Source organism: Mandrillus leucophaeus, unplaced genomic scaffold (genome assembly GCF_000951045.1).
Source record: "Mandrillus leucophaeus isolate KB7577 unplaced genomic scaffold, Mleu.le_1.0 Scaffold167, whole genome shotgun sequence".
Lineage (NCBI taxonomy): Eukaryota > Metazoa > Chordata > Mammalia > Primates > Cercopithecidae > Mandrillus > Mandrillus leucophaeus.
Window position 1 is genome coordinate 2082426 of NW_012101665.1, and position 24826 is coordinate 2107251.

General features: G+C 37.7%; 1 protein-coding gene across 2 annotated transcripts in view; it reads left to right on the forward strand.

Annotated features, from left to right (window-relative positions):
- Nucleotides 1–24826, forward strand: part of PREX2 (phosphatidylinositol-3,4,5-trisphosphate-dependent Rac exchange factor 2) — a 93760-nt gene that overhangs the window by 62714 nt on the left and 6220 nt on the right. For both annotated transcript variants that reach the window (XM_011976493.1, XM_011976494.1), the window contains 8 exons: nucleotides 221–363; nucleotides 526–618; nucleotides 3047–3195; nucleotides 7535–7620; nucleotides 10389–10525; nucleotides 13762–13879; nucleotides 17108–17292; nucleotides 19756–19917. In XM_011976493.1, coding sequence (XP_011831883.1) covers nucleotides 221–363; nucleotides 526–618; nucleotides 3047–3195; nucleotides 7535–7620; nucleotides 10389–10525; nucleotides 13762–13879; nucleotides 17108–17292; nucleotides 19756–19917 — 1073 coding nt within the window. The remainder of the gene's footprint in view (nucleotides 1–220; nucleotides 364–525; nucleotides 619–3046; nucleotides 3196–7534; nucleotides 7621–10388; nucleotides 10526–13761; nucleotides 13880–17107; nucleotides 17293–19755; nucleotides 19918–24826) is intronic.

Consider the following 24826-nt stretch of genomic DNA (forward strand, 5'->3'; position numbering starts at 1 on the left):
GTAGGTAAAAGTAATTGAAAGGAGACATTGGCTCAAAATTATAGAAAGAAATAGAAAAAAACAAACAAAACAAAAGCCAGGGCTACTTGTGAATGTAACTAGTCCTAGGAGTATAAAATTGAGGTTATGGGTGCAGGTATTAATTTATAAATGTCACTGCTATTGAAAATGAGTTCGATTTTTGAATTAGCTGAAAGAATTTGAATCTCTTTTTCTGTAGTCCTTGAAAAAAGCGAATTCAAAGATGAACCCCTACTTTTCCGTTTTTTTTCGGATGAGGAAATGGAAGGATCAAATATGAAACATCGACTTATGAAACATGACTTAAAAGTTGTGGAAAATGTTATAGCTAAGTCATTACTGGTAAGTTTATTGATATGTTATATAAGTTTTCTTCTTGATTATAGACATTAGCAGAAGACTGCGTTAAACATGTTTGATGGTGATGCACCTTACTTCGTTCTGTTAGACTTGTAATTTTTTTCATAGTTGCTTTATCAGTAATGTTGATATTTTGCATTTCAGATTAAATCCAATGAAGGCAGCTATGGCTTTGGGCTAGAAGACAAAAACAAAGTTCCAATAATAAAGTTGGTAGAAAGGGGATCTAATGCTGAGGTAATGTGAATTAGAATTTAATTTAAATGTGTTGTCATGACATAAAAATAGAGAAATTCTAAACAAACTGAAATCTGCCTTTAAAGATAATCAGCCTTGAAATTATCCGTATTGAACATAATGTCTCTGGATAATCTTACTCACAGGTTCTACTGAATACCTTTGGGATTAGCAGCAGCTGAGTCCTGTCTGGCCACTCAGGGATAATAGGGACTGGGAGATGGTGTGTATTCTATAGCAGCCGTCCCCAACCTTCTTGGTTCCAGGGGCTGGTTTTGTGGCAGACAATTTTTCCACAGGCGGAGGGTGGGGGATGGTTTGGGGATGAAACTGTAGCTCCTGAGATCATCAGGCATTAGAGTGTCATAAGGAGTGGTCAGCATAGATCCCCCGCATGCTCAGTTCACAATAGGGTTCGCGCTCCTATGAGAATCTAATGCCACCACTGATCTGACAGGAGGTGGAGCTCAGGCTTTATGCTCACTCACCCGCCGCTCACCTCCTGCTGTGCGTCTGGTTCCTGTCAGACCTCGGACCTCGGACCCATACTGGTCCGCAGCCTGAGGACTGGGGACCCCTGTTCTAGAGCTCTTCGACTGTGAATTTCTTGACCTTCTGGGAGGCCAAGTGGCTCATTCTTTGTTCCTGGAGCTTCGCGAATCACAGACCCCAACCTGGAGCCCCACGGAGACAGCATAGGGTAGCACTGTATTATGCACAGCAGATGGTTCTTCCTTTCTGTCAAGAGTCGTGTCTTCTGTTTTCCCATCACCATTGACAGTCTTTTGTGTGAGTATAACTTTCATCACTGAAGGACATGCTTTGACTGTTTTCTCATTGGATTAATGCTCCTGATGTTCTCTCACTTCATCAGCCTTTTTTTTTTTTTTTTTTTTTTTTGAGACAAACTCTCCCTCTATCACCCAGGCTAGAGTGCAGTGGTGTGATCTTGGCTCACTGCAACCTCTGCCTTCTGAGTTAAAGTGATTCTCCTGCCTCAGCCTCCAGAGTAGCTGGGATTACAGGCCCATGCCACCAGGCCCAGCTGAATTTTTTTTTTTTTTTTTCTTTTTAATAGAGATGGGTTTTATCATGTTGGCCAGGCTGGTCTCAAACTCCTGACCTCAAGTGATCTGCCCACCTCAGCCTTCCAAAGTTCTGGGATTACAGGCATGAGCCACTGCATCCGGCAATTTTGCCAGCCTTTTAAACAAAAAAACTCCTCATCATTCATTCATTCATTCATTCATTCATTCAAGAAGTACTCATTTAGTGCCTGTTACATACTCAGCAGTGTTCCAGGCTCTGGGAATACAGCAACAAACAAGACACAAAATCCCCCACCCTCATAGACCCTACTTTTCAGTGCTATAGCCCCAGTATATCTAGTTTAAAGTGTCCTCACGTTGGTGCCCCTGGGTGGAAGATACTTAATCCTCAAGCAAACTTCTCAATATTTAGATCTTTAATGAATATGCAAATTAACAAAGTATGGTATTTACATTTGAACCTGTTTAAAGTCAGTGGTAAACTGCCACCCATCCTCCTATCTGCTAATGCCAAAGGTCTCTGTTTTATCAAAACACAAGTTCATGCAAGACAAAGCTTTCTGTACAGCGCACTAATTTCAAACAAAATAACTCTGATCAACGTATGCACTGTTAGTGGACCTGGCCGACTAATGACCATTTGTAGTAATTGTCTATGAGAAGGAAATAGTTTCTCCCAGGCGTTTTCAGAGGATGTTCTTAGAGCACAGCTGCATCTGACTATGCTGCTAATAAAATGCCCTCTCTCAGGTTTTCATCATTTAGCTGACAACCAAAACAGCAGGTAGTTTTTAGGCAGTAAGGCTGGTTGAGAAGTGCATGCTGGTTGGTGTGGAGGGATAATGTCTTCCTTGTCCTCTTTTCAGCAGCTTGCACTGTTGACAGCTCTGCTGGTTGGAGCTCTCTTCTTTGGATTCCAGGCTCCCTTTCTCCCTTGCCACTTGAACTATGTCAGACTAGAGATGCATATTTGGGTGTCATTGATGTAGATACAGAAGTTGACACTTCCTGAGTTAATTGGCTATAGGTGGAAAACACAGTAAAAAAACTAACCTGGAATTTGATTATAGTTAAAAGGATGAAATAAGCTAAAGAACAGTGAAATATAACAGAAGAGAGGAGTATGATGTTAAATCAGGGAGGGAAATGGGGATAATTTTGGTAAAGTTCTGTGTTCAAATTTAATACTAGGCCAAAGAGAATGATAACCGTGTTATCTCATCCACAGTTCTGCTTTGTAAATTTGTATAAAAACACTGCAGGTGTGTTAAAATGTCAACATCTATAAGCTCTGAAAGTTTTCATATTCTGATTTTGTGAAAAACTCAAATTTCTTATTAAAATATACTTTGACTTATTTTTTGTAATTTCTCTCTTAGATGGCTGGCATGGAAGTTGGGAAAAAGATTTTTGCTATTAATGGAGACCTAGTTTTTATGAGACCTTTCAGTGAAGTCGACTGCTTCCTGAAATCGTGTTTAAACAGCAGAAAACCTCTAAGAGTTCTTGTGAGCACGAAACCAAGAGAGTAAGTTGTATGATTTATGTGTGATTTTTTTTTAAAGTTATACATAGATAAGTAAAACAGAAAAGATAACTAAGTAAATGCTTAGAATTAAGCATCTCATTGCTTGGAACATTTGAACCTCACCAGTATCACTAATACTGGTTTACAGATGATGGGAAAAGCTACATTGCTTATGATGCTAAAGTAAGTGTTACTTGAATCCTGTAGTTTGAGTAGAAATAATGCTTTTCTTTTGCTGCCCAAATTTTCCTGGTCTGGATTGAACTGGATTTTACTACGAGTGAAGAAAACTAAACTAGTAGAACATTTGAGAATAAAGAACTGTGTTTCTCCATGTTCAGCTATAAGAATTTCTGGTGCTATCAAATGGTGAGATACCATTTGTAATTCAACACTCATAAGAGATGCAAAAAGACTGTAAGATAATCCATACTTGCATGTGCTTAGTAATTTGTCCATTTCTTTAAAACATTGTATTATCTATCTACCTATGGTTAGAAAAAAAGTTATGTTTATTATAGAAAATGTAGAGAATATAAATGCTTCTAAAGGGAGACATATTTTTTTCTTACAATATCACCCATAAATAGCCATTGTTATTCTTTTGAAATTAAGCATTAACTGAAGTCTTTAAAGTATTGGTACACGTATACACAATCAGGTACCCACAAAATGACAGCATGCTCTGTATGCTACTTTTTAGTAACATACCGTGCATATACTTACAAGCCATGGGCTTTTCTTGTGCAAATCATTTCCATCAATGGTTCAGTATTTCCTTATCAGATTTACCTTGAATTGTTTAACCAATTAATTAATTGAGATATGTACAAAGTACTTAGCATAATATATAAAGATTATTGTTTAAATTTTACTTGTATCATTTGTCAATCATGATAAGCAACTTCATTAGTTTTAAAGCAAATGAAGTTTAGCACTTCAAAAACAAGATTTTTAAAATTTTAACTACCTATTAAAATATAAGTATTCTTACCTGCCTTAAATATATTTTAATATGTAAAAATACATATTTATATGTAATATGTTTAAATACTATGTTATATATATTCAGGAATAGCTGGATGTACTTCTGCGATGTTTATCTTAAGAGGCAAAGTGCAGTGCAGTGGGCTGAGTTCTCCCTAGTGGGTCTCTTCAAGGCAGTGTGAATTCATTAAAGTAGATGCTTTAGCTTCTACCAATAGTTTACCAAGAGGTCTGAAAGAGTGAGCATGACACTCACTTTTTACTAATGTAGGAAGACTGGGCTAGAGGGCAGCAAAGAAGCACAGCAATGTCTTCCCTCTGAACCTTATTATGGTCTGTTCCTCTCCCTTTATTCAACTCTGCCTAGAAGACTGTCCTGGTTGCCCACCTCCTGACACTTTGAGGGCATTTAAAAGGAAGAAGACAGACTGGAAAGGAATAAGGGAGTAGCTTTCAAAGCAATCATTAGGTCTCCCTAGGGCCCCCCGACCCCCAATTTAAACCTACAAATACTGGTCCACTGCTCAGAGACATTCCAACAGTTAGAGACTTCGAGGCCATCAACTTCAAAATTGAATAAATAGGAGCAAATCCTCAATCGTAGACTTAGTTGCTAGATGAGCAGAATAGGAATCTGTGTCTTCTGACTCTTCTTAGTGTTTGTTGCGCTGTGTCTAGAACTCCAGATTCCAGATTCAAGCCTCTCTTCCACTACTTGCTAGCTCAGTGTATAACGTCACGTCCTCATCCATAAAATGGGGATAAGAGTACCTGTGCCATGAAACTGCAAAGAATGTTGAATAAAACCAGGTTTGTAAAGAACTTAGTGAAGTATCCAGTACATAGTAAGTGCCCAGTGATGTTATATATGATGCTGTTGTCTTCTCATCTTATGTTTCATTGCTACTTTATTATATCAAGAGCATTGTATAGCATACTCATTTTTTTTGAAGATAGCATACTAATTTTTAAAAATTTGTTTGAAATAAATAACTTTTCCTTTATGTCCTTATTCTGATGTATGAGTTCTATAAATCACTGTTATATTTTCTTACAATAGCTTCTTGGAATTTAAGTAGTATCCCATTTTTGAGGAAAAGGGAAAAATATGAGAGGTAAATGCAAAAGAATTTTCTTTTGATTCTGGCTATACTTCATACTTGATAACATCAAGGGATTTTTCAAAAGACTTTGTAGCAGATAATTTAGTACACTTATTTTCTGTAGGAAATAGAGCATCCCTCTTGTATAAACGTAATTCATTTTTAATAGGGAATATAATGTTCTCACCGGGGAAACATATTCTCTAAAGATCATTTTATTAGAGGGGTTCCAAAATTTGGACCAAAATGCATGTCATGGTATTTTGTACAATTTTGATTAAGGAAAAAATAATAATTCTCTTAAATATTAGAGTCAGCCTTCCATAGCAATGTTAGAAGGATAGAAAAACCTTGCTCAGAAAGATTGAGAGGCCACTGTGAATTACTCAGAATCCAAAAGCAGCAATAATTCACCACGGCCTGAAAGTTCTATGTTGTTTCAGCAGAAGTGAACTCTCATTTGTAGTATATGGAAGATGAACTGCTTCTGTTTTTGTTTCAGACTCACCAGAATATGTATTCATTCCCTTTTTCTTTCTTTGGTCAGTTATCTTTCATTTTCAAGTGTAACTTTGACAAACACGGATAACTATGTGTTATTCAAAGGAAATGAATACAGCCCTGTACACCAAAAACTATGAAGGAGAAAGGATACATTAATTCTGTGACCTCGATCCCACATACATGCAGATAACTTCATAGTGTATAACCTAATTTATAATAATACTCTCAAGTTTTCCGAGAGCAGAAAATCTTCATTTCTATCCCCGAATGCCTGCCTAGGTTATATTTGAGATTGCAGTGCCGGCCTCTCTACCTTAGGCCTAAATGTGGCCTATGGCTTTCTGAAGTGTTTGAACCCTTAGTTTTGCTCAAACTCTCTCCCACAGTGATTTCATAAGCTGCAGTTAAGTCCTGCTGTATCTACCTTCAGACTGTATTTAATATGCCCTTGAAGTGCTGCTGACGTTTATTTTACGATTAACTCATCTTTTGGGAAACACGTTTGTTTCTTGGGCATCAAGGGCTATCTATCACAATTTATTGCATTGTATTCATTTCTTTTTGTTCCCGGCTGCAATATCATACTCGTATTGTTATGATGTTCCCTCGCATCTGGAGCTCTGTGCTTTTCATTGTTGTTATCTGATTTCTGGCTTTCTTCTGTGGAGTATCTTATTTGTGAGTGCCAAATTGGACACCGCTGACTGGTTTGCCATGACAGCTTACTCAAGTTTTCCATCTCTTCGTAATCTTTTTTTTTTTTTTTTTTTGATGTAGATTCATTGGAATGATTTCTTCTCTTATTCACATTTGTCTTCTGATGTATTATTCTTTTAAACATTCATTGTGTAAATACTAAAGTGAATCATTTTCTTAAAATATTTTGATACCGTGTTTGACAGATCTGTTCTTTATAACTAGCTCTTCACTGTTCTTGGATAAAGCTCCCAATAGGTAGAAATGTATTAACTCTCTATTTCTGTTATATTAATTTTTATAAAGAATTTCATAGGTCCCTCTTTTTTTCTTTGTAACAGTAAACTAAAGAGAAAAGTTTCTGTTTTATTAAGCACCTGTATAGCTCATAGCACAGTACAGGGCAACTTACCAAGGTTATTTCTTTTTCATTGCCACAGATACCCTGCAAAATAACTTTTAACAATGTTATCTTTCTGTGAAATTTTCTGTGTCAGAATAGTTAAGGAGCTTATCCAAGTTATCTGGCTGCAAACTGACTACATGAACATTCAAGGCTAGGTTTAAGCAGGTGTGGTGGCTCACACCTGTCATCCCAGCACTTTGTGAGGCTGAGACAGGAGGATCACTTGAGTCCAGTCATTTAAGATGAGCTTGAGCAATGTAGGAGACCCTGTGTTAATGAAAAAAATAAGGTAAAATAACCAAGCATGGTGTCACCTTGTGCCTGTAGTCCCAGTCACTTGGGAGGCTGAGATGGGAGGATCACTGAGACAGAGAGATTGAGGCTGCAGTGAGCAGTGATCAAGCCATTACACCCCAATGTTCCTTTTTCAGGCTTTACTATGTAATGACTGTGTTCGGTTTAGAAACTCTGTATTGCGTGAGGTTGGGGACCACGTTAGTCTCCATGGATTTCTAGCCCAACATCTTTCACACTGTAGATCCTCAATAGGTATTTATTGAGAAGTGTGAAGGTGTACATGATGATTATTTTAGCCAGTTTTGATGCTTGCACTTCATTTTACCTTATTTTCTGATCAATTTAGGACAGTGAAAATTCCAGATTCAGCTGATGGACTTGGCTTCCAGATCCGAGGATTTGGCCCTTCCGTTGTGCATGCTGTAGGAAGAGGTAGGAAATTTATCTTGCAGGGAAGCAGCTTTCCAGCAGGTTTGGGATGTGCCCGACAGAACAGGAATGTGTTTAAAACAGGCAGAATCATATTGTTATGATTCTCAATTATATTTTCACTGTATTAACTCAATGGTGGCACATTCCAGAAGCATTAAAAAAACTAAAAAATTCTAAGGCCTGTTTATCATTGTTAAAAATTTGATATAAGAATGATGCCTGAATCTCACTTTTCTGAATCCTTTAGTTTATCCAAAGAATATAATAAATTTAAGATTTTCTATTTGTATTTTTCTTGATTTCAAGTAATTGTTTTTCTTTGTCAGTAATCCAAAGTTGTGGGTTTTCAGGTTTAAAGCTGATCTGTGGACTTTATAACCTATTGCTATATACTTCCTTCAGGTACTTCTATAAACCGTGGTTAAAACTCATCATAAGATGCATTTTAAATTCAATAATTTTAGTGACTAAAAAGTTATGTTTATATTTATTCTTTTTTGGTTTGATTATTGACATCTCTTATCATATGTATTTTTTAAATTTTAAATTGACACTAGTAATAATTGAAGGAAATAACTCTCAGATCCTACATTGCTAAACATAGTAAATAACTTGGGTCTACAGCAAGAAGTGTCACTATTAGCATAAGAAATCATGTGTTTATCTAGCAAAAGACATACATGCTTTTTATTACTAAAGAATGTAAAGTATCTTGATGTGATCACCCAAAACTTTGGCAAGAAGATTTTAAGAGGGCGTTTTTATCAGAATCAAATTATCAAGAACATACTAGCTAGACCTTTGTTATAACATTACTTTTATTATTGTATGTATGATTAAAAAAATCTAATTTCAGAAACCTGTTTTTTTTCTCTCAGATTTCTAAAACATGCAGATGGATAGACAGTTGAAACCTTCTCAATAACTCATTAAATATTGTCAAACTGAAATGGGATATTGAGAAACCAAATATCTTCTGCATTTTCACGAAGCCAAAAAGGAATAATTCACGTTAATAGTGCTATAAAATAGCTGAAAGCCTGAGTGAATCAAGCTGTACCTCTTCGCTTATTACAATGTCATTTAAAGAGCAAGGTTCTATCTTTGGAGCTTAGTGATGGGGTTGGCCTACATCTGGTTTCTGTGCTTTTTGCTTCTGAAGAGTACAAGACATAAATGCTCAAGTGCTTCCTCTTTCAGATGTGCATGAAATGAAAAGATATTTGGTTATTTTTTGGCACTGTAATTTTGCCACAAGAAAAAGAGATTTCTCATGTGGGTCACTGCAGTCACGCTTGCCAGCATCCCCAGGCTCCCCTGGCCCCCACCCTCAGCTGCATCCAAGCTACTGCACTTAAATCTTAGATCAGCCTAACCACGTCTTCTGTCTTTCTCCCTTGTAGCTAGAAAAACCATCATGGTTATTGAATTAGCTTCTCCCAATTCACTGTCTTCTACTGGGCACATATTACTATTCAGCATTTTTTAAAATGTGTCCTTGATGAGTTTTTTTTTTACTCCTCAAAATTGCTTCCTATATCCCAAGATGAACTTGTTCCTACTTTACAGACAAATTCAGCTTTTCAGACATGAAGCCCTTGGAGTCTTCCATTTATAGCAAGGTTGAGACTCTTAGCCAAGGCAAGGACTTCACAGTCCAGCTCTTTTCAACTCTCCAATCCTGTCTCTTCCAGCCACTCCCATTCTAAGCTCACACAAACAGAACAGCTTGGATGCTTCCAAATGGCCAGGTGATTTCTGGAAGCAATGCCATTTTTCAGGCTGTTCTTTCTGCTGATAATTTTCCATTTTCCCCTAAGACTCAATTCAATGCAGAAAACCACTTAACATTTCTAGGAGTGAATTTTATGGGGACTAAGAAGAAATGCAAAGATAAATTCTTGAATGTAAATTATTTTCTTAAAGATGTTTAATAATTTCTTTATGAGAGATGTTGGTCACAAAAGAAGTCTCTTCTAACATATTTATAAGTTTGTAATCATTTGTATTAATTATTTGCATTGTATTCATTACACGTATTTATTAATGGTACTTTGTTAATATTGATTTGATCACACTGTCAACAATAATTGGAAGGTTCTGAGAAACCGTAGCTCACTGGTTAGGATATGTTACTTCCATATTTGAATCTGTATCAATGCAAACAAAATGACTGGATGAGTGATGTTATCTCATTAATTCTGTTCTCTACAAATTCTCCTGTTTCTGACTTTTTGTATATATCTCAAACTCTTATTTTTCTTAGAAAAACCAGTCCAATCATAGTTGCTCATTGACTTTATTTTTCTCTGAAGGATTTTCTTTTTTATGTGTATGTTAAATTGTTGTCATTTTAAAAAACAAAAGTGAATACTATTTGAATATTTAGAAATATTGTAGAATAAAGGAAGAGAAGGAAGGCATATGTTTCTGGTCTTCTCATTTTGCCATTAGATATGCATGTTTAGAAAGATTGACTAGACATTTGGAAGGAAAAAGAACTGATTAGTATTATAAAGGTCACTTTGCAACATCCCTTCAAACTAATTCTTAGGGAGGTGAGAAATACTCTATTGATCACCGTTTGAAAGTTAAGTTAAAAAGCAGAAAAGTGTTGAGAGGGCATTGCTCTCAGAACCAAGTTTATCAAGATTATACTAGCTAGACCTTGATCGTATTTTAAAATTGCTTCCATAATTGTATATATCATAAAAATGAATCTTGTTCCTGAAATTAGTTTTTGGTTATTTTCCCATTTGTATTTAAAGGAACTGTGGCTGCAGCAGCTGGCCTTCACCCTGGACAGTGCATTATCAAGGTGAATGGAATCAATGTAAGCAAAGAGACACATGCCAGTGTCATTGCACACGTTACAGCCTGCAGGAAGTACAGGCGGCCAATGAAGGTAAGTGGCCCTTCGGGTAATCTGGATCTGAGTGACTACTTGCATAAAGACCTAAGGGGCGAGGTGGGATAGTGCCAGAGATGTTTGTGGTTTCCAATTTTAAGTTTAAAATTAAACACAGCATTATAAATCTCATAATGATTGCCTTATCTGCATAATTAGTTATAATTGATTGTGTTTAAATGGTTACATTTTATTATTACAGTACTGCCATCTGTTTAAAAAGTGATCTGGGGTACTTTCATTTTCATTGAGATACGAGTTTTATCAAACGAAATCCAAAGGTTTGAACTGTTTTCTTGGCCGTTGTGATTGCTTTAGAATACATAATGATCATTGTGTCTGTGTCTGTATGTATGAACCATAAATACTTATACTCTTTATTAGAAGACTTCTGTGAAAAAGCAAAAATTATGGGTTTTATAAGGTCTGTGATTGATTCTGAGGTATATTTATTTAGGTAGCTGGATTTAGCTCTTAAAGGAAAATACCAAAATGTATTTAGGGAACTGCATTTATCTCTTAAAGGAAAATACCAAAATGTACTCGGCGTTATCTAACATTGTAAAACACTACCCTTTGATCTACAAGTGCCACAAAAAACTAAAATTAGAATCATAATTCATAAGCAAAGCTATTATCTTATGAAGAAAATGTGAGTATTGGCATATAAGAGAAAACTCCTGCAATTTAATCGGCTAGATACAGGCAGAACTTTACAGGAGAAGCCTTGTATTTTCCTGTCATGCATAATGAAGTATTCATTTCTGGGTCTGAGGATGTGACTGTCTCCAAACCCGGAAGATGAATGGCCATTTTCTCATAAGCCATTGCTGATGGCCTGCAAAACACTGAATCCACATGAAAATAGGTGATCAGTTTTACTTAATAAGAAGGTCAGGCCGGGCGCGGTGGCTCAAGCCTGTAATCCCAGCACTTTGGGAGGCTGAGACGGGCAGATCACGAGGTCAGGAGATCGAGACCATCCTGGCTAACAACTAAAATAATACAAAAAACTAGCCAGGTGAGGTGGCGGGCGCCTGTAGTCCCAGCTACTCGGGAGGCTGAGGCAGGAGAATGGCGTGAACCCGGGAGGCGGAGCTTGCAGTGAGCTGAGATCCGGCCACTGCACTCCAGCCTGGGTGACAGAGCGAGACTCTGTCTCCAAAAAAAAAAAAAAAAAAAAAGAAGGTCAGATCTAGCATAGCAAATTGGAAGTTATACATAGGCTCATAGGTTACTCTGGTTGATAGTAGCTTGATAAATATTTGTTGAACTGTATTATAGAATGAATGTTTAAAGTCTCCTCTGAAGTGATCAAATCTTTTCTCTTCTACCAGAATGTTAATAAGCAGACAGATCAATTTGAATTTCATTTCTTTTTATTTTCCCTGCCTACCGTCTTACAGAGGTGTTGATCAGTGAAATAATTAAAGAAAAGCAATAAATGTACAGAAAAATCCACTAACATGCTCTCCCAGATATCCATTGCCGCAAAATAGACCACTCCAAAGCTTAGTGGCTTAAAACAATAATTGACTATTTGTCTTGATTCTATGGGGAAACTGTGGGGTAGTTCCTATGAGGTTACTGACGTGGCTGCATTCTGCTGGGACTCGAGTGGACACCTTTGCTTCCCCTGTCTGAGGCCTCGGTTTCCATGGGGCAGGTCACCCTCCAGGGCGCTTTTGCATGGCCTTTCTTTCCAGTCTCTAGCAGAATTTTTTTTTTTCTGCATGGTGTCTGAATTTTAAGAGGGAACATTACAAGTGATAAACCTGCTTAGACTGTGCTTGCTAGTATCCCTTTGGACAAGTCAAATCGTGTGGCCAAGCCCAGGGTCAGTGTGGGAAACTAAGCAGTGTGGCTCATTGGTGGCCACAACAGGGCACCAAGATGTAATGGAATGATTAAATATTAATTAACATTTTAATGATTTGTAACAATATAGTAATTAGACACACTTGAGAAGCTAATACAAAACAAATAGATAATACATATTGTATCATACTTCGATAATGCAGTTTAATTTGATTTAACATCTTATCTAGAAAATCTGTAAACCTTAAAGTAATGCAACTCTTGAAGCATTTGTTTGATAGTCATCTCATCTCTCTCATTTCTCTAAATGAGACTGGAACTGCTGTTAAAATATAGGATAATTTTTAAGGAAATCGCCCTTAAAAGTAGGATGATTTTTTTATTTGGGAGGATTAAAAGACAGTTGATCAATGAGATGAATGATGTCCTTCCAATTTTCATATTTGTTTGATTCTAAAATAGCAGTAAATGTATTAGAATATATCTGACTATTAGGAGAACATGTAAATGATTTGTACCATTATAGATAATTGATTCATCAGACAACTGTCCATCTCACAATTGTTTTATTTTGCTGTCTTGTTAATAAGAGATGGGGTTTCACTACATTGCTCAGATTGGTCTTGAACGTCTGGGCTCAAGCAATCCTCCCACCTCAGCCTCCCAAAGTGCTGAGATTACAAGTGTGAGTCACCATGCCCAGCCACATTTGATTATTTTAAAATGTGATTTATAACTTACTTAAGATATACTTGAAACATTTAAGTAAGACATTTGGGAATATATCCTATTTAAAAACATACATCTTTGGAACGTATCTTGGAAGATAAAACTTGAAGCTTTAAAAAGTCAGTTTGTTAGGCCAGGTGTGGTGGCTCCCGCCTGTAATCCCAGCACTTTGGGAGGCCAAGACAGGTGGATCGCCTGAGGTCAGGAGTTCGAGATCAGCCTGACCAACATGGAGAAACCCTGTCTCTACTAAAAATACAAAATTAGCCAGGCATGGTGGCGCATGCCTGTAATCCCAGCTACTCAGTTGGCTGAGGCAGGAGAATTGCTTGAACTAGGGAGGCGGAGGTTGTGGGGTGAGTCGAGATTGCACCATTGCACTCCGCTTGGGCAATAAGAGGGAAACTCTGTCTAAGAAAAAAAGAAAAGAAAAGAAAAGAAAAAAGAGAAGAGAAGAGAAGAAGAAAGGAAGGAAGAAAGAAAGTGTGTTTGTTAAACAATATAATTGTCCTTGAGTTTTTATTAGTTTCTGATATTAATTGTATCTCTCTTTCAAATTTTACTATTTTTAAAGAAGCTAGAGGAATAAATAAGGTCAAGTCTCCTTTTGAAGCAGGTTTGTGAAACGGGCATGCATTTTAGGAAGCACTAATACCTCTGAGGTTTCTTTCCCCCCTCATTTCCAGCAAGATTCCATACAATGGGTTTATAATAGCATTGAGAGTGCTCAAGAAGACCTTCAAAAATCTCACTCCAAGCCCCCTGGAGATGAAGCAGGGGATGCTTTTGACTGTAAAGTAGAAGGTAGGTTTCTTCTTTTCCTCTTCATATGCTTATGGTATTCTTTTCCACTGTGCCTGTGCCTACTCCCAATTATTGAAGGTCCTGTACGTGTTGAAGCCACATTCTTAAGTCATTATCACCAAACAGATGTCTGTCAAATGCATAAGTAATAATAGCTAGTAGCTGGCAAATTCTATTTGTTAGGCACTTTATGAAGTGTTGTTATGGACTACCTCATTTAGTCATCAAAAAAGAACATCTCATAAAATGGAAATGAGTATCATCATTCTTTTCTGAGGGGAGAAAATACTAAAGCCTATATAGGTTAAGGGACTTGCTCAAACTAGTTAAGTAGTAGAGTGAGGATTCAAACCCAGGTTATTATGTGTTTCCTTGTTTGGAGTTTCAGTGTTGTTTAGACCTGGCCTCCAGTGTGCCTCACAGAGCAGCAGTGTCAACATCGCCGGGGAGCTAGACTGAAATGCAGAATCTCAGCTGTACCCCAGATCTACTGAGTCAGAATCCTCATTTTAACTAGGTTTGATTTGTATGCATATTAAAATTTGAGAAGCCCAGATCTAGAAGATTCTTTTTGCACTTTTACTGTATTCTAACATTGGCAGTAAGGAAAGGAGCAAACTAGTAGTGTGAAAATGAGAGAGAAAAAGAGAGAGGGAGAGAGAGAGAGAGATCATTTGATAAGGACGGTTATCATTTCTGTTTCCTCAATGGAGTAAACCAGCAAATGGCTCTATTCAGTGGCTTCTTTACCAAGGGCGACTGAGGCAATTACAGTTATGTCTGCAATTGACAGATACCTTAAATTATTGTTTCAAAACTTTTTCACAGAAGCCCATGAATCACCTCTTATATTTTCTTGGTGTCTTTCCACTCATTATTGGTGGATGTCTCTGGATATTTTTTATTACACTGTTAGATTCCTCCCAATCAGCACAGCTGGAGAAGAATTACCTGTTCTGAGGTGTTTTCATTCACAACCCTTCTGACACCCTATGTGTGTGGGGTTTTCCCCATACCAACCAGTTCCCCAAATCTCCTAACACCAACTGGGTGTCCTACAATTCATCTCAGTTGTAAAACCAGGCGTTAGCACAGACACACAGGTTAGGGGATCAGTCCCAAAAGGTTGCCCCCATTTCAGGTGCCTGTTACATGTCCCAGGCTTTCACCTGTATTTCTGACCAATTGGCTATATATTCAGGGGGTTGCCACATCCCTTCCTCGGGTTCAGTTATTTGCTAGAACAGCTCAGGGAACCCAGAAACTTACAAACACTGGTTTATTATAAAGGATAAGAAATGAAAAGCCTGATGAAGAGATAACTAGGATGATGTCCGGAAGAGTGCTGAGCACTGAGCTCTGTGGTGGGAAGCTCTGTGAGGGGTTGGAGTGTGCCACCCTCCAGACATGCGGGTAAGTTCATTCACTCAGAAGCTCTCTGATCCCTGTCCTTTAGGGATTTTTATGGAGGTTCCGTTCCTTAGACATGATTGATTAAATCATTAGCCATTGGTGACCGAACTTGAACTCTAACCTCTCTCCCCTCCCCAGAGGTTCAGGGGTGGGGCTGAAAGCTCCAGCCCCCTAATCGCATGGTTGGTTACCCTGACAACCAGCCCCCATCCTGAAGCTAGCTGTAGGCTGACCAAGTGCCACCTCATTCACATAAACTCAGTTACGTTCTAAGGGGGCTTGTTATAAATAACAAAGACATTCCTGTCACCTCTATCACTCAGTAAATCACTAGGATTTAAACGTTTTATTTTAGGAATGGGGCCAAATACCTAGATACATATATTTCTTTCTTTCTTTTCTTTCCTTTAATTTTCTTTTCTTTTCTTCTTCTTTTTTTTTTTTTTTTCCGGAGTCTCTCTTTGTCACCCAGGCTGGATTGCAGTAGTGCAGCGGTGCTATTATAGTTGACTGCAGCCTCTAATTTCTGGGCTGAAGTGATCCCCCGTCAGTTCCCTACCCCATCCAGTAGCTGGGACTACACGCGCATGCCACCATGCCTGGCTAATGTTTTTGATTTTTGATAGAGACAAGGTCTTGCCATGTTGCCCAGGCTGGTCTCAAACTCCTGAGCTTAAGTGATCCTCCCATTTGGCCTCCCTGACTGTTGGGATTACAGGCATGAGCCACGGCGCCCAGCATATGTTTCTTATTGTATATTCCCTTTACACACTGATCATATGGGGGTACTTAGGAAAAGCTATTTTCTCTGCACTCCTGGAAGGCCACTTGTTGGATGCTACCCAAGTCATGGGTAGTATCAGAAACATCTCAAATCATTGGAGCAATAAGGTTGTTATGGTAATATATAATATTTATCTAAAATAGGATAAATCTCAGGACCTTATTCTGAGGTTTATATTCCTAACTTGGAATAAATCAACCCTGGTGCCACGTTGAAAGGTAGATTGGTTGCCGTAATGCTCTGGAAATTGATTTGTAGCTATTCTAGGACTTAGTTACTTTAAGATAAATCAATATTCTACTTTACCTATTTAATATTTACTGTTTATGCTGTTTTCGGGCTTTGTCTTTCTAAGTAAACTAATATTCTAGTTTTGTTTATTTAATTACTATTAGGTTTCCCAGGAGTTTCTTACTTGAGATTTTAGGTATTTTTTCACCAGCTGATGTACCTTATGTAAGCTAAAAAACTATAGGCAGACATTTTAGATGGAAATTTTATTATAGTGAACAATGAGAAATTTTCTCAATGAGCCCTCTGTGTAAGATGCTGTTTGGGAAACTGCAGGCACCCTGCCTGCCAAAATAAAATGATTCTTGCATCTCCTTTCTGCTTCTTCAATATGGCCTTCTTTATGGATTTTTTTTTCCTTCTTTGAGAAAATATTCATACGACATTCGAGGCAGTTTTAGAAATCTTGACTTTAAGTCATACAGGTCTTTAATAAAGAAAATTTATGTATAGTATTTATGTTGGTATAAATAGGTAGACATATGGTCCACAGATTGAAGTAGATATACAAAGATAAGACTAGTCATGTTAGAGTGCTGAGGTTTGGATCACTCAAGCATATGCTTTTCTCGAAATGTTATTTTTTAAAATGTTAACAAGAATAGACACTTCATTTAACACATCAGATTTAACCATCCCTTAAAGAACTCTTTAAAAATTATTTAAAGAGACACAAAATTATCTGAGGAGATTAACAAACCCTTCATGAATTTGCTGAATTACAATTGTCTTTGTTCCAGAGGTTATTGACAAATTCAACACTATGGCCATCATTGACGGGAAGAAGGAGCATGTGAGTCTGACAGTGGACAATGTCCACCTGGAGTATGGTGTTGTATATGAGTACGACAGCACAGCTGGCATCAAGTGCAATGTGGTGGAAAAGATGATTGAGCCCAAAGGTTTCTTCAGCTTAACTGCCAAGGTAGGAGTGATGCTGAAGAAATAAGATTTTTTGTTCTCAATAAAGGAACTGAAATCCTCCCCCTCCTTCATTTAAAAAAATAAAAATAGCTATACATGTTGCAGCTGTCAGCTCATTCAAACTTCTTCTTCTTCTTCTTCTTTTTTGTTTTTTTCTTGAGACAGAGTGTCACTCTGTCGCCCAGGCTGGAGTGCAGTGGTGTGATCTCTGTTCACTGCAACATCCGCCTCCCGGGTTCAAGCGATTCTCATGCCTCAGCCTCCCAAGTAGGGTAGGTGGGATTACAGGCAACACCACCATGCCCAGCTAATTTTTGTATTTTTAGTAGAGACATGGTTTCATCATGTTGCCCAGGCTGGTCTCAAATTCCTGACCTCAAGTGATCCAGCCACTTTGGCGTTCCAAAGTGCTGGAATTACAGGCGTGAGCCACTGTGCCCAGCCTCATTCAATTTCTTATTTTTCTCCCCCTCCTCCACTATTTGGTATGCATACAACTTCCTTTTATTGATCCTTTCAGAGCACAGTGTTAAGTTAGATGAAACCCTTGCTTAGGCAGGTGTTCATTGATATGGCAAGGACTTCAGCATTTATTAAGTTTGCTGTGTCTGTGAATTCATTATTGTGAATACAATTCAGATGGTTTTCATGACAGATGCTGCTTTTTTTTTTAATGTACATAATCCTCTGAAGAGTATTCAAAGTCGTGAAATACATTATGAGAAATTTCAAATTTGGCAAGTGCCATGTTTATTTCATAAAATTTCGGGAACTGTAGAGATCAGTTTATGAATAGATCCTCTGATATTTATGTAATTCTCATTTGGAAAAGACATCACCTTTGCAAAGGTGCTTAGGCTGAAACAAGATGGAGAGGAAGGAAGGGAGCCTTTATCCAAATGAATAAAATACATGGTAAAGAGGCAACTGCTGGCTCTTCATGGCCTGCCTACAAGGGAAATCCATCAGACTCCTACTGTATCCTCCACAGGTGTTGGATTTAGTGTTTCATATGGCTCTATATGCTATAAGAATTCAGATAGTACAAGTAAGAAAAATGAGATGTAGCTTTCCTACCTTTATTTCTCTGTTTGAATTGTTGTTTAAAATATGAATAGTTGAGATAGATGTAGCATTTCTATCATGTATTTTTAAAATTTTAGCAGGAGGAAATAATATAGACATCTAAATGAACTATTTTAAAAATAATTATTTTGTCTTTTGGTTTTATGTTCTGAAAGTTAACTTTTTAAAAATCTCATCATTCTGATGATATTGTACCTCTATATGTATCTACTGAGATCTAAAATATATATTTTTAAAATGCAGTCTCTTCCCATCTACATTATAGTATTAATGGGATCCATGTAAAAGTTTGAAACCAGGATATTATAATTATTTTCTCATTTTCCAGCTATTTCAAGTTTGCAGAATTACATGGATTATTCTACATAGGACAACATATAAACTAGTATTGCAAATATCACTTGGATTTTACACATGAAGAAAAGTCAGTCAAGTAAGAAATGTAGCCAAGGTCACACTGCTAATGATAAAGTTAGCTCTAAGTTCTAGACTAGTGATTAAATAAAAACTCATACTCCATAGTCAGCATGAAAGGGAAGCGGAGGTGGTGAGGGAGCTCAAATAACCAGAACATATATACATTTTGTGTTTCACAGAATATCATAAAATATTGGTTATGGGTATAATCCATTCTTGGCAATGTCTGATTAATCAGAAATGCTACGTATCTCTATATCTATGTATAATCCATAATTAATTCTCAGGTCATTGGAAATTCTTAGTGATTGATGGTACACCTTCCCCACCAACACATGTTATTACAATTGATTCAAATAGTCAAAAGAATTTACTAATTGAAAACATCACATAAATACTTTTATCTAATGCTTTTATCAGCAAGAGCTCAGATGCTGCAAGTCACATTAATTTCTGCCGTACTGAAATAACTTCATTTATTCATTTCTTCAGCAAGCAGTTGTCAAATATTTTCTTTCTGCATTTGCTAGACTCTTAAGTAACAAGCATGCTATTGGATTGCTTTATGTTTTCTGGTTCTACCAAATTGAGAAAAAAAATGTCCTGAGTCACTCTAACTAAAATATAGACGTGTCCCACATCAGAATGTACTGATGTATCCAGCAGGGAGTCTTTGAAGACCAATTGCGTCACCAAGCAGGCTCCTATAGTTAGCAGAAGGAAAACCTGCAATTTCAGACAGACAGGTCAGATCACTTCACTGACAGTGCCTGACTGAAGGTAGAAATTCCCTGGCAGCTACCCAGAGAGCAATATAGGAAAGTTGCCCTGTATTGTTAACTTACAAAAATTTGATGTGGCTACTTTTGAAGTTTTTCTTCTTATTTTGTTTTGTTTCTCGATGTGTGTGTCTGTATGTGTGTTTGTGTGTGGGGGTGTGCGTGTGTGTTTGTCATTGCAGATTCTTGAAGCCCTGGCTAAAAGTGATGAGCATTTTGTACACAACTGCACCAGCCTAAATTCTCTAAATGAAGTGATTCCTACTGACCTTCAGAGTAAATTCAGTGCCCTTTGCAGTGAAAGAATTGAACACATATGTCAGAGAATATCCAGTTATAAAAAGGTAAGGGTTCTATTGATTTTACACATCATTATTGTTGAGATTATTAGTTAAATGTCAAATTTAAATCAATTCTTGATATTTTCTTTACATATTTGTTAGGTACCATTTTACTGAAATGATAACATTATACAACGTTTTAGAGTTTTTAAAATGCCTTAACATCCATTACCTCATTTGATCTTTGCAAACTTGTAAGTTATGTTACTGTCCCGCATCTTCAAAATATAGTAACTGAGGCCTAAAGAATTAAATTATTTTCTAGTAAAAGATAGAGCTGGCCATTGAATGCAGACCACCTAATTCTGAAGTCAAAATTTAAAATTATACTATAGTTCTTCTTTCCTTTTCTCCCAACTAAGAGAATGAAAACCCTCAATCAGAAAGTACATGGACTGTGGGCTTTTAAAAATTAATTGATGAAGTCATTCATTTGAGATACATTTATTAGGCACCCTCTACGTGCCAAGTACTGTTCTAGGTTCCAGGAATATAGCAGGGAAGGAGACAATTTCTCTTCTCTCATGGTGCTCACATTCAAGTGGGAGAGACAACAAAGAAGTAAATAAATCCCTACAAAGTGGAGGGAATCAAATATTAAGAAGAATTATGAGGAAATCAAAATAGGGAAGTATGGTTTAAATGCCAGGTTGATCCTTTTGACTCTGTGGCTAGAGAAAGCCCCTTATGAGAAAGCGTGTATCTGCATGACAAGTAGAACTCTCCCTTTCAGTTGGAGAGAGAAACCTCCAGGGAGAAGGAACAGCTGGTAATTGAGGCCCCAAAGCAGAAAGAAGGCCAGGGTGGCCAGAGGTTGGTGGCCAGGCTTAAGGTCAGAGGCTTAGGCAGGGCCAGTTGTGAAGAGCTGTGGCAGCTCCTGTACATTTTGGGACTTGGGAAGGAGTTTGGATTTTATTATTGTATTAATGAAAAGCAATTGGAAGGTTTTAAGCAGGGGGATGACTTCATCTGATTTAGGCTTTTGAAAGATAATGCTTTTGTAGGAATGGATTGCAAGGGGGCAGAAATGGAGAAATAGAGACCGGTAGGAAGCTGTTGCAGTGGTCCAGTTGAGTGATGCTGATGGCTTGGACTACATTGAAGATGAAGGAGACAAAAAACATTAGATGAATTTGGGGACATATTTTAAAGGTAGAATTAATGGGAATTCATCTCCAAAACACATGCTAAAGGAAGTTTAAAAATTATTTCTATTTATACCAATAAAAGACTAATTGATTAAATGATTTCCCTCCAAATGAAGTTGGTTGCTTAAAATTTGGTCACTCGTACTAGATAATATTCTTTATCTCAATGTATATGAATATGTGGTAAGTATATGTGTTTTATGTTCTTGATATGGTAATTAAAATAAGCCCATCTATGTCTATATTTGGCTAAGAATAGGGATGTATATAAATTAATACCCAAGGGACTCAAAACATTGGTTACTAACTGAGTGAGTCAAGGGAAGAGAGATCATGATTTTTTGGTTTAAACAATTCCTGTAATGGTTGGGTTGTTGAGTTGAGTTTGCATTACTATTGTATCTTTTTAAAAGTTATTCATGTGAAGAAAACTAATGTTCAGGGTCACTGCTTACCTGCCACTTTTGTTAATCTGCTTTTCATGGCTGCTGGTTCAGTTCACCTATTTGAGTCTGGGGAAGATTCCATGGAATGTACCTTGTTGGAGTTGAAGGACAGAAGATTCTTTACTTACTTCTTATTTCTCTATGAAATGTAACAGTGCTTTGAAGTAAAAGGTCTAAACAAATGCAAAAAACTGCTGCACAAATGCAAATCAGTATTCTCCTTTTGAAGAAATTTTGAAAAAGAGAGTTGTTCTACTTTAGAAATGGATTTGTACAAAAAGGTGTGATACAGGTTCAGGCAGAGTCTGGGTGTCAAACTGGTCACCATGCCTGGGACATTTCTCTTTTGCTTTCTTCCTGCTTTCCTCTCTTCATTCTTTCATGCAATAAAAAAGTGGAAGTAGCTTACAGAAGTGTACATGGAAAATGGTAAACTATATAAACAAACATAATCTTAGGATCAGGGTATATTAGTTAGCAAATTGATGCAGCAGATTAAGAATGAGGACCAAGAGAACACAGGCTTAAACAAATGTTGGAGATCCTCAAAAACGTCACCCTGGAAGGTGAGAAGTGTGTTCCATTTACTCATAAGTAACTGAGATCCTAGAAGCTTTTATGGCACAGATGGACAGGCTAATGGGCAATGATGTTAGATGATAAAAATAATGTCACCGAATCGCAGAAAGCTCTTTTATGTACATTATTGTTACTTGAGTATCAAAACAGTCATGTGTATGGACCCTTCTCTCATCCTGCCTCTTTTTTTCGGGAGATTAAGAATTTGCTTAAGGTCACGTAGGTGGCAACTAACAGACTAGGTTCCTATGGAATGAGTCTCACTTGTGTTTATGTTTAATTTAGAAATAAAAAAGAGACATGTAGTCACCTAGGGCCTATGTGCTTTAAAAGCTATCCTTGTCATCATCCCATTTGGCCATAAACATATTTAAAATAACTGGTTTTCTCATTAGATCGAGAATCAAGGTTAGCAAGAAAATATTGCAAGGATCTTTTCAATTTGAATAAGATTTAGGTGCCTAAGATCGTAGCCCTAATAGGTCATCTAAGATTAGCTCCATTTATGTATCAAATGCATGTCAACAGAACCCATAGCATTTGAGAATATAGATTTTTAATTTTCACACATACACTTTAAAACTATTATTAGAAACATATTTTTCTTCCTGATGAAGACTTCAGCACTCTTCTTTTTGTGAAATAAAATGTATCCATAGAAACTAAAATCTCGAAGATGCTGGCTTTACCTTATTTTGACTCTGAAAGTTTTAGGTTTTAAAAATAGAAACCAGTTGATTGCTATAGCTTCTATAGTAAGGCTGCTGCAATTATAATAGATTTCCTGGCTGGTTGTACAGGCCACAGATGTTTTTTGGCACGTGTATGAAACCTGGTCAGACCTAACTGAAGATCTGAATGAATCCTAAGCGAGACTTTTTTCTCTGTGGAGCAGGATTTGAGGATAATTCAGACATAAAATTATGCCCCGTAGGGAGGAATGCTTTCTCCCTAAATTGTCCTGGAAACACTTTTTAGCTTTACAGTCGTTCTTCTGCTTTAGAATAATTCCATAATTGGGCTTATTTTGGGTATTGGGGATACTTCCTAGATAGAAATATTTAATATACATTCAAGGGATAGTTCCTGTTTACACAGAAATATTACATGCAGGAACTGGAAGTCTTCCTTTGAATGTCTGAAGTCCCTCTTTACTTATTCATGCCATGTAACCCTCACACTGATATATGGACTGGGAAGATCGCGAGAAAAAGTCTTCCCCGTGTCCCCTTCCCTCAAAAGGGTACAATACAAAACTTTCATAACCTCGTGCCAAAAAGATTTTATGCTTCATTGAAATAGGAAGCTATCTGCAAAATAGTAGGTTACCATTGTATTACTTCTTTTAGTTAAGTGACTATAATTGGATTAAAATATGCTGCTCTGGTCAATAATTCATGAATTAGTTACCAATGTGTTAAAAACCTGAAGTTCTACCTCCAGAAATTGTTCATTCCTGTCAGTGTAGAAATACGCTTTATATCACCTACATTAAAAAGAAATAGCCCTCCCCTACTCCGTACTGTTCCCTTTCTTTGATCTTTATTCTGGAAAGGGCTGTCTATACCTGCTGTCTCACCTTCATTACCCTCAGCACACTCCAGTGGGCCTCTACTCCCCTCTATGTAACTGAAATGGCTGTATTTTGCCAGTCTATTGACTGTCCTGATAGCATTCCTTGTCTTAGTGGGATCTGATGCAGTTGACCGTAAACCACTACTTGACAGTCCTCTGTGACCCCACATATGCCTAGTTTTTGTCCTTTCTTGTGGAGGCTCCTTTGTGGTATCCTAGCTGGTCCTCCTTTTCTTCCCTCCCCTTTCCTTGGTAAAACTCCAGGGCTCAGGACTCTGTCTTCTCCTTCTCTCTCTCCATTCGCAATTCCCTGGCGATCTCATTCAGGGTCCCGGCCCGTTTGACCTCTGCAACTGGGTTTAATCAATATCTCACGCTTCACATGTTCCAGATCAGCTCTTGACCCTTCCCCTGCTCCACCCCAGTGCCCCTGCAGTTTGCCTTTTCTTTGCTGCCTTCTCTTTCTCGGGCTTATGCCCATCCTTCCCATTGCTCAGCCTAAAACCTTGAATACACTCTTCACTTCCCTTTCTCTCATACCATTCTTGTGGCTTTACCTTCAACCATGCAGCCTTTCCTCCCTACCTCTACTGCTGGTGGCTTTGGGTGAGCCACTGCCATCTCTCTTCTGTAAGTGGTCTCCTTGCTGCTCCTGGCCAACTCACAGTTGTCCTGAGTGGTTGTACACTTCACTCATGGTCAAAGCCAAATCCTTTCAGTGGCCTTCAGAATCTGTGCCCTCCCTCCCTGCATTGCTTCTCCAATCCTGCCTCCTCTGCCTCCCTCTCACTGCTGCTCCGGTCACACTGGTTTTCTTGATGCTCCTTGGATACACCAGTCCTGTGGCTTTGCACTGGCTGTTCCCTCTGCCAGAAATGACCCCTTTCCAGATGCTCACATTTCTAACTTCCCCCTCTTTCCGGACTGCTTAAATGTCAGCTTCAGTGAGGCCTGTTCTGATCATCCTGGTTACAATTGGTAATCCATTCTTCAGTTCACCTTTGAAACTTTGAACCCTCTTACGCTGCTCAATTTTGTTTTCAGTTACATTTACCACCTATCAACATTACATAAATGACTTACCATATTTGCTGTTGACCTCTCTTCTCACTAGAATGTAACCTCCCGGAAGGCAGGAATCTTTGTTTTGTTTACTAATGTTCC